General features: G+C 44.5%; 2 protein-coding genes across 2 annotated transcripts in view; one reads left to right on the top strand and one right to left on the bottom strand.

Moving 5' to 3' along the window:
• Window positions 1-6,020, bottom strand: part of si:dkey-91i10.2 (uncharacterized protein LOC555224 homolog) — a 73,685-nt gene extending 67,665 nt beyond the window's left edge. The window contains exon 1 of the mRNA XM_042709305.1: window positions 5,614-6,020. The gene's annotated coding sequence lies outside the window, so the exon portion shown is untranslated. The remainder of the gene's footprint in view (window positions 1-5,613) is intronic.
• A 2,358-nt stretch (window positions 6,021-8,378) lies between these two features.
• Window positions 8,379-15,016, top strand: eaf2 (ELL associated factor 2). The gene is made up of 6 exons (XM_042709744.1): window positions 8,379-8,622; window positions 9,238-9,332; window positions 9,714-9,850; window positions 10,163-10,332; window positions 12,778-13,110; window positions 13,657-15,016. Exons 1-6 carry the CDS (start codon window positions 8,520-8,522, stop codon window positions 13,704-13,706), a joined length of 888 nt encoding a protein of 295 aa, XP_042565678.1. The 5' UTR covers window positions 8,379-8,519; the 3' UTR covers window positions 13,707-15,016.
• The last annotated feature ends 522 nt before the right edge of the window (window positions 15,017-15,538 follow it).

Below are 15,538 nucleotides of genomic sequence, written 5' to 3'. Positions count from 1 at the left end.
GAGTGTGTGTGTGTGTGTGTATGTATGTGTGTGTGTGTGTGTGTGTGTGTGTGTGTGTGTGAGAGAGAGAGAGATGATGGTGGACTGGTTGGGGCATTGTCTTAGTGTTTGGTTACCCATCTGCAATACAGGGTTTAATTACCCAATCAGTAATTAGTGTCCTGCTCCGTGCAACCAGGCACCAGGGACCTTACCATCCGTCTAGTGCCCAGTGTTGACAGTCTCTTTATAGGTGGGGGGTGGGGGGGTCTCAAGGTCGAGTTGGGGTGAGGGGTGGGGGGGTCGGGAGGGAGGGATATAAACTGCACGTTTGTCACCACTCCTGCCTCCACCTCCCGTGCAGCTGTGACTGCGGTTTCTGGAGGAGAAACAATGGTAGGTGTTTACCATAGACATATATATATATATATATATGTCTATGTTGTTTACTGTGCAGACAAGCTGGGAGGGATGGTCTTCATCGCCTTCATTGCCACCATGTCAGAACCCCCCCCCCCCCCCCCCCCCCCGCCCCCCCAGCCTAGGCCTCAATTAAAAAACAAATTGGGGGCATAAAGCTGGGAGAAATGGGTATGTGTGATCGTAAATATCACAAAGAACACACACACTATAACTCAGTGGATGGTCCATCCATATGGGCCCAGGGCATATTTCCTTCGTGCTTAAGCCAGCGAAAAAATAATAACATTGGATGGTCTATAATTGGATGGATTCATCTTCTGGGGGAAATATATGCTAGATGACACTGCTCTATCACAGTCTTTTGAATGGTGAGACCAAATGTATTTGGGTCTGCAGGACAAAGGCAAGCAGATTTGACGTCACTTCCTCACTGAAAGGCTGGATCCTCAGTGCTGAGCTAATCTGAGCCACTGCAGGGAAGCTGGAGAACAACTAGGACACTTCATCACAGTAAACAACTGCAGTCGACCCCACCCCAATCACCCCACCACACACACGCACACACACACACACAGACTCACCCACAGACAGACACACACACAAACACATGGAAACACAAACATACATACAGTTCCACACACACACATACATACCGACACATGCACGTACACTCACACACACTCACACACACTCACACACACACACACCCACACACACTCATACATAGAGTCATATACACCTGCGTGTGTGCACACACACAAACCATACAAAGTCTCTTCTAGTGCTTTAGCTAAAGACCTCTGCAGTAGTGGGCATGCAAATGGACATGCACCTCCCTACCTGCAAGAATGAATTACTCCCCAAACCTCCACCTGCACCCTCAGGTCTTCAAACAGCTCGCTCCTCCGCGTCCCCAAAACAAAGCTCCGCACCATGGGCGACCGGGCCTTTTGCTCGGCAGCGCCACGCTTATGGAACAGCCTCCCTGACCACCTAAGGGCAACGCAGACGCTGGACTCCTTTAAAGCTGGACTAAAAACATTTTTATTCAGGAAGGCATTTCTGGCCTTGTGTTAAATCGTATGTTAAAATGTTAAAAAGTTTTCTATTATGCTTATGTTAATTCATTTTTATTTTATTGTATTATTATAGTTAGTTTTTAATATGTTGGCACTCTGAGATTCTTTTGAATGAAGGGTGCATTACAAATAAAATAAATTATTATTATTATTATTAGTGTATGCGCATGCGTACGTATGCGTATGCATATGTATGGTTACCAGTGGTGAGGATGCAAATGGAATGGAATCGGTTACCAGGGGTGAGGATGCAAATGGAATCGGTTACCAGGGGTGAGGATGCAAATGGAATCGGTTACCAGGGTGAGGATGTAAATGGAATCCTGTCTGATTCTTAGAGGCACTTGGGGAGGTAGAAGAAGGAGAGCTCTGGCCTACTCCACTGCACTCTGAACAAAGAAATTCATTTCCTGTTAAGTGCGCAGACATACACACACATACACACACACACACACACACACACACACACACACACACACACACAAACACACAAACACACACAAACACACACAAACACACACACACACACACACACACACACACACACACACACACACACACACACACACACACACAATCTAACCGATGGGGACTTTGCATGCATTCAATTCAGGCCACCCCACCCCTCTTCCATGTACACAACTTCCATGTACACAATCCATTTGCAAAGTGCCCAACACACACACAACCACAGATGCTTATGTAAGCCGGTTCAGGTTCGCATCTGGCTCGTGACATCAGCATTGATACTTTCATTTAAATAATAGCGGTTATGTAATCATAAGATATAACAGGACAGGAAAATACCCAGCCCAGACCATTTGTGTTCTGGTAGCATAGCCATCTAAAAGAACTGGCACGCCCGCTAATTGAATGACACTGTGCTCGGGAGTGAATCATTTGGTACATCCAGAACTGCAGTCAGATGGCAGGAAATGCAGAACTTGGACATGCAGTTCCTTTTTTTTCTGCCTGGGTCTGCAGTTAAAAGTTCTGATCCAATGCCGCCTGTCTCATCAGAACTAACTGCCCCGAGGGCTCTGTCTACTAAGCACAATGTGGACCCAGACATAAAATCCCAGCAATCACTTAATTACCCTTCTAATGAACGCTCCTTATAGAACACGGATCACGCAGGCCCTCCTCTTCATCTCAGGCAATAGCTTAATGGACAACAACTGCGTCTTCCTCCCTCCCTGCCTAGCCGGCCAGCTCGTTGCTAAATTAAAATGATTGCATTTACGGAGCCCGAACGTCTCCAGTGCCCAGCGGCAGGCTTGACCACCGAGAGACGACCCCATTGACTCAGGATGGGAGATATCCACTAGCATGCCTCAGCAGTGCCTGAGTCTGTCTCATTAAGTCTAGTGGTATTGACTGCGATGCTTCCGTCTGCTGAGAGGGGCAACTGTAGCCAGAAAAAGCAATAATAAATAAGAGAAGGGAAAAAAACAACAAAAACAACAACAGTGTCGGGTCTTGGCCTTTGTTCAAACAGGCTCAGCTCAAACAAATCCCTTATGTTCCCGAAGTCCACAGACGCTCTGTGGGTGTGTGTCTGTGTGTGGTATGTAGGCTATTCCACCTGCCCAGCCGATAAGCCAGACAACCTCACATGGAAGCACACCTGGTGTCCCTTCACGACACTAAAGCGTGCCCGTTCAAATAGTATTCCTCAAACGAAGTTTAATTTAACCTCTGTGGACCAAACCATTTGACGTCTTTTCAATTTTAACAGTGATTTCAATTTCCCAAAGGAAATCCTAATACATTTGGCTGTTAGGGCCACATTGCATTACTTTACAACAAAGCGCAGCAGGGAAAAAAAAACTGCCCTGCTCATCTGGCACGCTGACTAATGAAATCAAGAGCTGCCTTTGTCTCAGATTAATCCTGAGGTCCTTAAGTAGTCCAATTAAAATCACAAGCGTGACATTTCACTTCATTTATACCCAGCGCGTGACTCAAGGGAGGGGATAGACTGAGGGAAGAAAGAGGTACCCAAGTAAAGAAGCACATACACACCACACACACACACACACACACACACACACACACACACACACACACACACACACACACACACACACACACACACACACACACAAACACACACACACACACACACACTCAAACACACACACACACACACACACAGACATATACACATACACATACACATACACATACACATACACATACACACACACACATAGACATAGACATATACACATATACACACACATACACACACACACACACACACACACACACACACACACACACACACACACACACACACACATAGACATATACACATACACATACACATACACACACACACACACACACACACACACACTCAAACACACACACACACACACACATAGACATATACACATACACATACACATACACATACACACACATAGACATATACACATACACATACACATACACACACATAGACATAGACATATACACATATACACACACATACACACAGACATACACATATACACACACACACATACACACACACACACACACACACACACACACACACACACACACACACACACACACACTCAAACACACACACACACACACACATAGACATATACACATACACATACACACACACACACACATAGACATAGACATATACACATATACACACACATACACACAGACATACACATATACACACACACACATACACACACACACACACAGAACAAGTCATATGCACTCATGGGGAGAATCAGTACAAATGTCTTCCTTGTGAATGCCTGTCCCATACAGTAGACTCCATTCTCTCCGCTATGGCAGATGTCCAATTCCACAGTATAGGTCTATCAGCTGAGGGACAGTGGGGGGTCCTTCAATCTCCATCAAACCCAATCAATATTTCATGTCAAATTATATATAAAGAGGCTGGCAGTGACTGCTGAAACAGCATGAGGTCTATTTAAAAGTGACTGTTAATATACTATATCCCCGAGGCCAAAACTGGTGTGACAGACTTATAAACATAGATTTCATGCCATGTAGACCTTATAAGCGTCTCCTGCAGATCACCAAACGGGGCAAGGTGGTCGGATCTTTCTCTCCTGGCTTGGCATTTAAATACACCTGGTCCTAAAGACACTGCCCTTAAGGGCTTTAGAGGGCCAGCTGGACCCCACCTGTCCCCATCAAAAACAAACCTGTTTTGAGGCCGACCTTTAGACCTCTCATCGGCTAATAGGCCTTAAACGAGCTGACGACATGACGCGCCCGCCAACTTGCTCATTTACCGGTATCCTCAGGAGCCCTGGTCAAGCAGCTGTTAGTGCCACTGTCGCTTTTACGGGGCAAATGAAGACATTTTTGAGCATAACAGAAGCTGCGTCGACCTGCCTGCACAAGCTAACTCTGAGACACGGGATGGAAAATGCGAATTGAATAGCCGGTAAACAGCTTTGAAAATGTGTTTAGGTAAATTGCCTTGTGCCTATACCCATGTCAGATAATTTGATAAAAAAACGGGCCGGTATCCAAAGCTAAGTAATCACATTTCACTGTCAAATACAATAACTGGAGGAACTAAATAATCATGTTATCCTACATCCTGGCGCTACTACGTTACGGGTTACGGGCATCCAAAGGCAACTGAGACAAAGTAGCCTTGTGTGAGTTTAAGCAAACGCGAGAAGGAGACAATTTGCATAGCAGCCTACCTGAGGCATTTCACTCTCTGAGCAATGTATCCAATCCATCTAAAATTCTGAAACGTCCTCCCGTCATTGAACATGTAGCCTATTAACCAGAGCTGTTCTGCTTACGACCCGTCTGTGAAGCGAAGATGCACAAACTCTACCACCCTCAAGAAACATACGAAAAGGACCATGTGCACTCTCGCCCTTATGGCACGCATAAACCTCAATATTACGCCAGACCATTTCGGCAGGCGTTGCCTATCTTCTCGAGCATATTGAAACTCAATGGGCTACGACAGTTCATTTAACCCCCGTTGTTTTACCTCTAGCAAAATCCATTATATCTCGAACTATCTCGTAAAAGAGCAAGGTCACCAAGACATCAGGGCTGCACAGTTTTCATAAAGAGACACAGTGTTAACGTTACTTACATTACGAGGCGACGTTTACTTTTCAGACCGCTTTCAAACGGGCTTTCAGAGAATCTGTTCTCGACCCCCCTCAGAGCAGGATCTGGAGTCGACAGCCTCTCTTTCCAACCTTCTGTGCTTTGCGACGTTTCACAAAGCCCTGCGCACGCTTCTGTGTTCGCTGACGTCCTTTCATCAATGATGTTTTTTCTACTTCTACTCTGCCATTGATACGATGTGCAATCTACCTCTCTGTCTCGCCCTTTGCTCGGTAACTCAACACTTTATGTGAGGAGTAGGATACTTGCCTATCCTCTGGGAAGCGCTACTGGGCACCCTCCTCTCCCGTAGGTCTCCTTGGAAACTACACAGCACGCGCTGACTGGAGCTGATTGGCCGAAAGGGAGAAAAGCCTTAAGCCACTTAAAAGCGTGCGCCCCTCTCTTGGCTAACTTACTGTAAAAGGATAGAGTGGTTTAATTTTTGAAAGTGTGTGAAAGTGTGCACTGCATAATTAATTTCATCCTTATTTTAATATTATATCATTTGTATGATTATAGTAAGAATTAGGCCATACACAATGAAAAAAAAAACTTTTTTTTCAATGATCAGTAACTGAAATGTGCAAAAAGTTTCCTTAAATCCACTAAACATTTATGAAGTGAGCTACATTCTTCACAGTGAATCGACCTCCAGGATCACCCAACGAAATGTGACCTGGGGTGGACCTGCACATGAAGCACTGACTCCAGTATCCTCTTACACCATCTGACAGCCGATCTGGCTGATAAAGTCTATCGGAGACAGGGGACGGTACTTGTGGAAGGGGTATTAACTTACTGCGCGACGGGGAGTCTCCTTTCTTGCCGACTGCCACCACTTTGAACTTGAAAATGTTACCATGGACACTGTGATGTACACACAGTTCCAGAGCGCTCAAGCAAGCCGGTGAACACAGAGACATTAAAGGAAGAAGAAAAAAGTTCGGACTTGGTCCCCACACACAAACCTAGGTGTTGAAAATCATGATTTACTAAGGATGTTTTTTGTCTTTTTTTCTCTGCTTAAAGGTTCTACCTTTGTGGTAGAGTTCTAGAGTTCTAGTTCTAGAATTCTGTCGAACAAAAGAGCTCCATAAAATAAAGCTAATAAGGCTTTGAAACATTCTATAAGGACCATTCCTGAAGGGGTTAAGAAGAACTTTAAATAGTTTATAGTAACAATGACCATTTTTGATCAAACAATATTTCAAACTATGACATAATTGTGAGTCTGGGCATGCCATGCCTACACACTAGGATTTCATAGTATTTCAGTAATGTCCATCAAACTGTTAAACAGGAATGCAATATCAGCAGGCATCTGTGAAATATTTTGATATAGCTTCATTGACTAGATCAACAGCCGAGAGACATTCCTGTACCCTCGGTGCGCCAAGCCTCGGTGTGATCCCTGAAAATCCTGTTTCCCTGCGGGCCGCCTCTGATCTCCTATTGTTCGGGGGAGACATATGTCCACAAAAGTGTGCTGGCAGCAGGCTTTAAGGGCTTAAGATTAATTAACAGTTGGAGGATTTCACCTCAACAGAGCAGCATAGTGCAGCCCACCTTCATCATCATTTTTACTAATATCTTTCCCGTCTCAGATGTTAGGCCTACTCATTGTATTTTCTATTTAGTTCTATTCTATTCCATTTTTCGATTCGTCCACATGACATATGCACACTGGACTAAGTGATCTCAGCAATAATCTATGACATCGGTGGTCAATAGAGTGCACAGGTACACATTCACACACAGAATTCAATTCAATTCAATTCAATTCAGTTCAATTCAATTTTATTTATTGTCTCATGGCACTTTTCAGAGCCCAGGGCCAGAGCCCCCTTAGAGTAAGCACAATGGCCACAGGGGCAAGGAAAACTCCCTGTTAATCAGGAAGAAACCTAAAGCAGAACCACGGCACAGTATGACATATTATTGTATTGACAGAACTAACCAGAAAACAAACTGCAAGTTCAGAAAGGTTTCACAATTACAAACACATTCTATGCATATTGATATGTAGATAGCAGCTTACTTAGCAGACTGGCCCTGACATAGCTGCGTCAGTGACCATTTGAGTCGTCTATGCTCTAACAGACCACAGGAGGCATAGTTTAGGGAGATTTCAAATTACATACAGACCGATCCTCAACTATGATTACATACATGCCTACCTTAAATACGATTTAAAATTCGACACACCAAGATTGTACTCCAAATTGTTCAAATTCAAGTCAGAAATAGGTTAGCCTTCTTATCATACTTTAGGAATAATAATTATGGTTTACTTATAGGCCTAACATTAGCCTATACAGTTGCCTAAAACTATTTAATGATAACGGAAGTGTATTTAAAATAAGCTGAGGGCTGGGCTACTCTTTCTTTAAAAATTAAACCTACAAGTTTAGCAGAATCCATCAGAGTAGGCTACTGTTAACAGGTTGACGCACCAGCCATTGCCACGTGATAAGGGAGAGAGGTAAGGGAGAGACAGGTTACTTCCGATTGAATTTGGTGTGCTTACATTTTAACCTTTTACAGCTGACCTAGAATCAGATATCTGTTGTTTCGCGGTGGCTGGAAACGTAGAAAGGGGACCATAAATTCTGGTCTAGGACCTGCTAACATTGCCAATCTGCTGAATAACATGTTCCGCCCTGGTGCTTTCGGAAGCAATGATTGACAGTGCTTTTGGCGAATTGTAGATAGAGAAAATACATAATGAGGCGTCGTTGACTGGACGTTGAAATTATTGGGCCAATCGAAACACAGGAAACACAAACGTCGGCTTTAGGAGTGAGGTGGCTGCCTCTGCCATAGATGGTCTTGAATGGAAGTAGAAAGTTACATGTTAGAGACATATGGTACTAAACTTTATCTAGAATGAATGGAACAGCCTACTCAAACTTTGACAATCAGGAACACATCCTCAAATTGGGCGAGACGTTTGAGAAACAACCTAAAAGCGCATTCCATACGGTTCGATGTAAGTGGCTTCCTTTAAATAACACTTTTGTTCTCTTGTGTAGCAATCATTTTTTAAACTGATCTTATTAACCATACTAGTAATGGCGTAGCTTTTTCTGAAGATGAGTTGACGAATTATTTAAACCTTGGATCAGGCTTCTGTCGGGGCAGCTATAGTGTCTGTGTTTGCTTGGTCAACGCTAAAATGAAGATAAACCGGAAAAAGCTTTGTGAACGGTTGCCCTCCTTAACACATGTTGTTTGCCATGTCATTTAACTAAATAATCAAACCTTTATGGGTCATATAATTCTCGGCGTAACGCTGTCGAAACGTTTTTAAACGACCATAAGCTAACAGATGGTGTGTGGGGGACGCTCATATCGGGATTTCGCCTTATCGAACATGATGCTCTAGCTCCCCCTGTTGGAAGAATGTATGCAGTGCGCCTGACTATTTGTTCTTTTGTGGTGAGACATAATGGAATTACCATGACCGCATAAGCCAAAGAATTTAGACTTTATGTTTATGATGCCTTTATATTTTCAAGACATGGTGTTTTAAATTACTCTGTATCTTCAAAATACATGTACCCTAGTTGTCTGTGGAAAAATAGTATATATTTTTGTTTTCCAGATGACTTCAAACCAGCCTCTATTGACACAACATGTGAGGGTGAGTTAGAGGTTGGCAAAGGGGAGCAGGTCACCATCACACTGCCAAACCTTGAGGTATGACATCATTTGTTAAGGAATATTTGAACATTTTATTATTCTATTTTTTTATGTCCTAGATTAGATCGTTTGCATTGTTTGAGTGCCTCAATATCCCTTTAAAGGCTTTGAAGATGCTTAATATTCACTCAAAGGGCACATTGCTGGTGTATTTTTCACCCCAAACACGATGGGAAAGGAACCCTCAAAGAGTTCTACGAAGATCAGCTCATGAAAACTTCTGAGTAGATTTAGTAAGGTTTCCTCAATGGAGGCAGGCTGAATAAACTCTTAAGGGTCTCTAAACCCTTGCTCTAAGGGTTAAGTAATGTTTTTTTGTCCTGCCAGGGTGTGTCAAAGTTGTGGTTTTTGTTATCTTCAGCTGTGTTTGTCCTACAGGGATCCACGGCTCCAGTGACCGTGTTCAAAGGCTCCAAGAGACCGTACATGAAAGAATGTATTCTCATAGTCAACCACGACACGGGCGAGTACCGCCTAGAGAAGCTCAACAGCAACATCGCCGTGAAGAAGACCAGGTGAGGGATCTCGCAGGTGCAACTAAGGATGTCCATGCATTGGAGCAAGATAATTGTGTGGACGTGTGTGTGTGTTGTGTGTGTGTGTGTGTGTGTGTGTGTGTGTGTGTGGACGTGTGTGTGTGGACGTGTGTGTGTGTGTGTGTGTGTGTGTGTGTGTGTGTGTGTGTGTGTGTGTGTGAGAGAGAGCGCAATCTCAGTGGGTGTTCTTGTATGCATGTGTCTGTTTATCTGCTATCCATTTTTTTGTGTTAATGTATCTGCTTGTGTGTGTGTGTGTGTGTGTGTGTGTGTGCACGCGTGCCTCTCCAGGGCGGAGGGCAGCAGTAAGATCCAATCTCGTCTGGACCAGCAGACAAGCCGTCTCAGCCAGCAGCTGAAGCCTGCTGGGCCCAGCAGCAAAGCCTCCTCCAGCTCCAAGAGCTCCTCCCCGCCGAAAGAGAAGCTCTCCCCCGCCTCCCCCATGGACGACATCGAGAGAGGTAACCGTAGTAACCGTACACCTCACTGGAGAAACACGGCACTCTGCTGGCCAGCACGCGCCAAGCTGGATGGATGGATGGATACTTTATTAATCCCAGAGGGAAATTTAGTTCATCCAGTAGCTTATACACTTAACTCACAAACATACATACATACATAAATCACAGTAAAAAAACAATACACATAGGGAGAACATGTTCACAGGGAGTGGGGTGTATACAGATACAGGATAGATCTGGCCCTATATTACAGTGTGCATTGATTGTGACAGTGTTGATGTCCACGAGGAAAGTAGAACAAAGAGTGCAGAGAGATAGCTGTACACTGAATTTAGCCCAGTGACTTGACACAACATGGACAGCGTGAACTCATTTTCACAAAAGTAAAGCAACCAGAAGGAACTAAAGAATGGTGGTGATTTAACCAACGCAGCTCGGTTCGGGTTCTGGGCAGACCTGACCGATTGTTCTGTTAACTATGCACACTCTGGTTCCAAAAAGCACGCACTGCTCAGAGTCTGGCTCCTGTTTGAACCTAGTGCACCTCTAATTCTGCGGTACATTCTGGCTTCATTTCTGTGCAAGCGTAAGGGTTGACTCTGTCCATGCTGTCCCTGCTTCTGACAGGCAACTAGCTTAGCCTCCTGGCTACCAGTGGCGTAATGGCTCAGTGTCTGACGGGGCAGGTTTGAGTCCAGTGTGGGACTGTGGTTCTGACAGGGCAGGTTTGAGTCCAGTGTGGGACTGTGGTTCTGACAGGGCAGGTTAAACCGGGGACTTCTCAAAAGCCAGCGGCCATGTTTGAACACTGTCATTGATTCATGACAACTCCTAAAGCCTGAATAAACACGTTCATTAGACCGCAGATGTAGACATGGTTTGTGTTTCACCCTAAACACGATGGGAAAGGAACCTTCGAAGAGTTCTAGAAAGAACATCTCTTTGTAGAACTCCCAGTAGATGGCCACATATACTAGGAAATAATGACCAGTTTACTGTATTGCCACATACTGTTGAACAATTTAGTTTTGCACCATATGACTGCAATGAAAGAAACAATGAAATAAAAATGTTTCAACAATGGTGAAGCTATTCAGAGTTATCTGCATATTTGCGCATACAAAGAAGGCCATTCATCCACAACAACCTTCAAATGACAGTTTGTCACAACCCAGGCATAAAACAGCTCAGTGGTTTACTCTTGCTTACAACTTGTTCTTGTACTCTATCCTCCTTCGTGATTGGCAGTGACACTGAGATAGTAGAATCTGTGTGTGCTAGAGCTTGACTGCACTCAAGCGAGACAGGCAGACATTTGCTTGCTTGTGTTTCACAGCCAAGCTGAAATCTCTACAGCTGGTAAATTCTGTAAACATGGTGTCACAGGGGGGGCCTTGTGAAGATGCTAATGGCGTCTGTGGAGAACTACATTCATACTATAATTGAGAGTTCTGATGGTCCTCGCGCTCCCTATAATTATGCTCTAGCGGTGTAACTAGCTGAGCGAGACCTTCGCTACTCAAAAGGTCATATCACATTCCAGGCGAACACAATCACCGCTGAGAGTAGCTTAAATCCTGCGTGTAATGGGGACACAAGTGTATGGCTTGAGTCATAATGAGTCATTTCTGAACCGTGACTGTCAGGAACGGCTCATTTTCATTGCCTGTGTTTTTTTTTTTTTTTTTATAGGTAATTTTTGACGGCTTGTGTTTGTGTCTGTGAGAATCTTTTGGCTTTTGTGTAGGTGCATGTTTGTTTGTAGGCGCCGTATTCATCCATGTGTCAGTCTGGGTGTAAGTTATTATGAGGGGCATATTCATCCATGTGTGGATTCAACATACTGCTGGCCTGTTATTGTTATGTGTTTGTTGTTTGTCTGTAGAGTCGATTGCGGAGGAGCGTGTGCGTGTGTGTGTGTGTGTGTGTGTGTGTGTTATACTGCATGTGTGTGTGTTGTGGTGTCCACAGTTGATAGCAGAGTCTGTGTCTATGTTTTAACACATGTGTGTGTTATTACGAGTGTGTGGATGTGTTCTGTGTCTGCAGAGTTGATGTAGCTGTGTGTGTGTTACAAAGTTTGTTTGGGTGTGTGTGTTGTGGTGTGCAGAGTTGATGGCACAGGTGTGCGCAAGTGTATTGTGTGTTATAATATGTGTGTGTGTTAAGGTGTGCAGAGTTGATGTGTGTGTGCAATGTGTGTTATAATGCCTGTAAAGTTTGTGCAGAGTTGATGGCAGAGGCACACAAGTTTGTTATTGTGTGTGTGTGTGTGTGTGTGTGTGTGTGTGTGCGCATGTTCGGTTTTTATGAGTGTGTGTATTATAATGCGTGTGTGTGTGTTATAATGCGTGTGTGTGTTACAATGCATGTGTGTGCTATTATGAGTGTATGTGTGTGTGTTATAATGTGTGTGTGTGTGTGTGTGTGTGTGTGTGTGTACAGAGTTGATGGCAGAGGCGCGTGTGATGGACCAGATGAGCAGCGGCGACAGCTCCTCAGACTCCCGAAGCTCCTCCTCCAGCAGTGACAGCTCTAGCTCCAGCGACAGCGACGAGGATGAGGCCCGTAGAGCCCCTCCCCCGCCCCCGGCCGCGCCCCCCGCCGCACCCCCACACCACGGCATGCCCATCCTCACCACCACCACCACTTCCTCTTCCTCTTCCTCTCACCCCCGACCCGAGGAGGGCGGCGGCGGCAGCGGAGGAGGAGGTGGAGGCGGAGATGGAGGAGGAGGAGGAGGAGGAGGAGGAGGAGGACATCTCATGAGCACACTCAGTAAGTCATGCTCACTGTGACCGGAGCAGCTTACTATGAAGCAGATCAGGGCCAGAACAGGATCAGCACCAGTCTGGTACTGAGAGAGATCAGGGCAGGACCAGAACCAAGAGAGATCGGGGCCAGTTCAGGACTAGAACCAAGAGAGATAAAGTCCAGATCAGGACCAAACCGCATTCATGCGAGCTAATCGCATGACCCTGATTAATCGAATGAAGTAGCTGATGGCGCTTATTCATGCTGATCTTACTTAATGCTTTGCTAATGTTAATATATCCATGTTCAATGCCTCATAGTGGTGTCAATCTGTCAGGAATGAAGACAATACACCCTAATCTGAAAGTGTATTTGCTAGTTAGCAACATTGTAAATAGTAAGTAGTATAGATGGTAGAATGGATAATAAAATAGCATTAGACACAAAGATCCAAATCTATTAATGTTTTGCAGTGTCACATAAAGTGACAGTCACAGTTTAATAAGTGTTCGTAACAATCTTTTAGTGTCTGCTCCTGCTGACATCTCTGTTGCGGTTTCTCTCCCGCAGAAAACGACCTGCAGCTGAGCGAGTCGGGCAGTGAGAGTGACGATGACTGAGTGTCCAGGCACGGACCGAGGAAGCCCACTGCCTGCAGTATGAAGCCAATGTGTCAGATAACAGCTGGCTCTGTGCCTGATCGACCAGGGCGGTATTCCAAGTATGTGGTTTAGTCACAAATCTAGGTGAGTTCTAGAGCAAGTGGTAAACCCTCTTAGTGGAAAAGCCCTATGGCTTCATTCTCCTAGCAAAAGAAAGCCGTAGGGCTCTTCTGTTAGGAGGTTTAATAGTTATTCTGAGTTAATTTATCTGGGTTAGTCACTAAACCACGTACTTGGGATACCCCCCAGGATCTCGTTTAGAGTCAGCTGTTATCTCGGATGCAGGAGGGGACAACCCGCTCGCTGTGTCAAGTTTCCATGGGAAACTCTTCTCTGTAGCCAGGAATGGGGAAAATTGCCCACCTGTGTATTGTTTTTTTTTTTTTTCTTTCTCAACGCATCAGTATTTATTTTGTGAAACATGTTTTGAATCCTTAGATTAGACTGATAAAAGAAAAGTTATGATGAATTCCTATCAGAGAACGGCAAAGTTTAATTTTGTTCAAGAGCTCAACCGTCGACATAGACACTAGTTTTAATGAAATTCCCCCCGTTGGTGTTAAACATCGTCTTTAGCGCCGAACCTAATCTAATCTAATTTGGTAGGCAGTTTTCTTCAGTTTTTAGATATAGGTGCTATTACACCAGAATACATTTGTGAGTTTATCATCTCAATGAAGGTATGAGTAGAAAAGTAGCTTGACTAGGCTGGTCGCAGTCATCTTAAAGTAATTTATTGTTAGAGGTGTGTGTGGCCAAGCTCAATGTAGTGCCAGATAATCTAGCAAACATATCAAGGCTTGCCTTTGAAAGAAACCAACATGTTTACTTGAAATTGATTAATTTATGATTTAAAAAATGAATTTCATATACACACAAAATCTTAATTTCATATTCAGTTCACGGCCGTGAACTTGTCGATTTATCGTGAAGACCACGCTTCGCCGCCTTAAACCTGCAATACTTGAATGTGTCTGTCTTACTGTGGTGACCTGCGGTTCTGAAACCTTCAAAAGACCAACATGCTGCTGTTCGGTTTATCCCATAGATCTCCTCTGGCTTGCCGTAGTAGAGAGGAAATTTCTCTACTGTCATGGTCAGAAATATGTAAAGTTGCTGCAAGTTCATTGCAATGCACCTCAATACCTTTTAAATCCCCCCTCTCTTTTTCACTGCCTTTCTTACTTTCTCTCTCTCTCTTACTGCCTCTCTCTATCTCACTGCCTCTCTCTCTCTCTCTCACACTGCCTCTCTCTCTCTCACTGCCTCTCTCTATCTCACTGCCTCTCTCTTTCTCTCACACTGCCTTTCTCCCTCTCACTGCCTTTCACTCCCTCTCTTTCTTTCTCTCTCTCTCTGTTACTGCCTTTCTCTCTCTCTCTCACTGCCTCTCTCTATCTCACTGCCTCTCTCTCTCTCTCTCTCTCACTGCCTCTCTCTATCTCACTGCCTCTCTCTCTCTCTCACACTGCCTTTCTCCCTCTCACTGCCTTTCACTCTCTTTCTCTCTCTCTCTGTCACTGCCTTTCTCTTTCTCTCTCACTGCAATTCACCTCAATACCCCCTCTCTTTCTCACCACCTTTCTCTCTCTCTCTCACTGCCCTTCTCTCTAGTTGATGTTTGTCTCTTGTTTCCTCTCACCCTTGTTGTTGTTTTCTGTTTGCCGCTGTGTTACTGTTTGCAATGCTGAGTTCTCTGTGTAGAGACTGGCCAAGTGTTCGCTTACTTGGGCGCGTTGAGTGGGCTGTCTGGAGAAGGGGGTAGGGTGGAGGGGCGAGTATCAGAGTGC

Source organism: Clupea harengus, chromosome 2 (genome assembly GCF_900700415.2).
Source record: "Clupea harengus chromosome 2, Ch_v2.0.2, whole genome shotgun sequence".
In the NCBI taxonomy this organism is placed as follows: Eukaryota; Metazoa; Chordata; class Actinopteri; order Clupeiformes; family Clupeidae; genus Clupea; species Clupea harengus.
This window is presented reverse-complemented; position numbering and strand designations above follow the sequence as displayed.

Excerpts from the sequence above, each read along its gene's own strand:
- eaf2 (XM_042709744.1), top strand. The coding sequence starts at position 8,520 with ATGAATGGAACAGCCTACTCAAACTTTGACAATCAGGAACACATCCTC. Across the intron at positions 8,623-9,237 it reads CGCATTCCATACGGTTCGAT|ATGACTTCAAACCAGCCTCT; the intron begins GTAAGTGGCTTC and ends TTTGTTTTCCAG. Across the intron at positions 10,333-12,777 it reads CATGGACGACATCGAGAGAG|AGTTGATGGCAGAGGCGCGT; the intron begins GTAACCGTAGTA and ends GTGTGTGTACAG.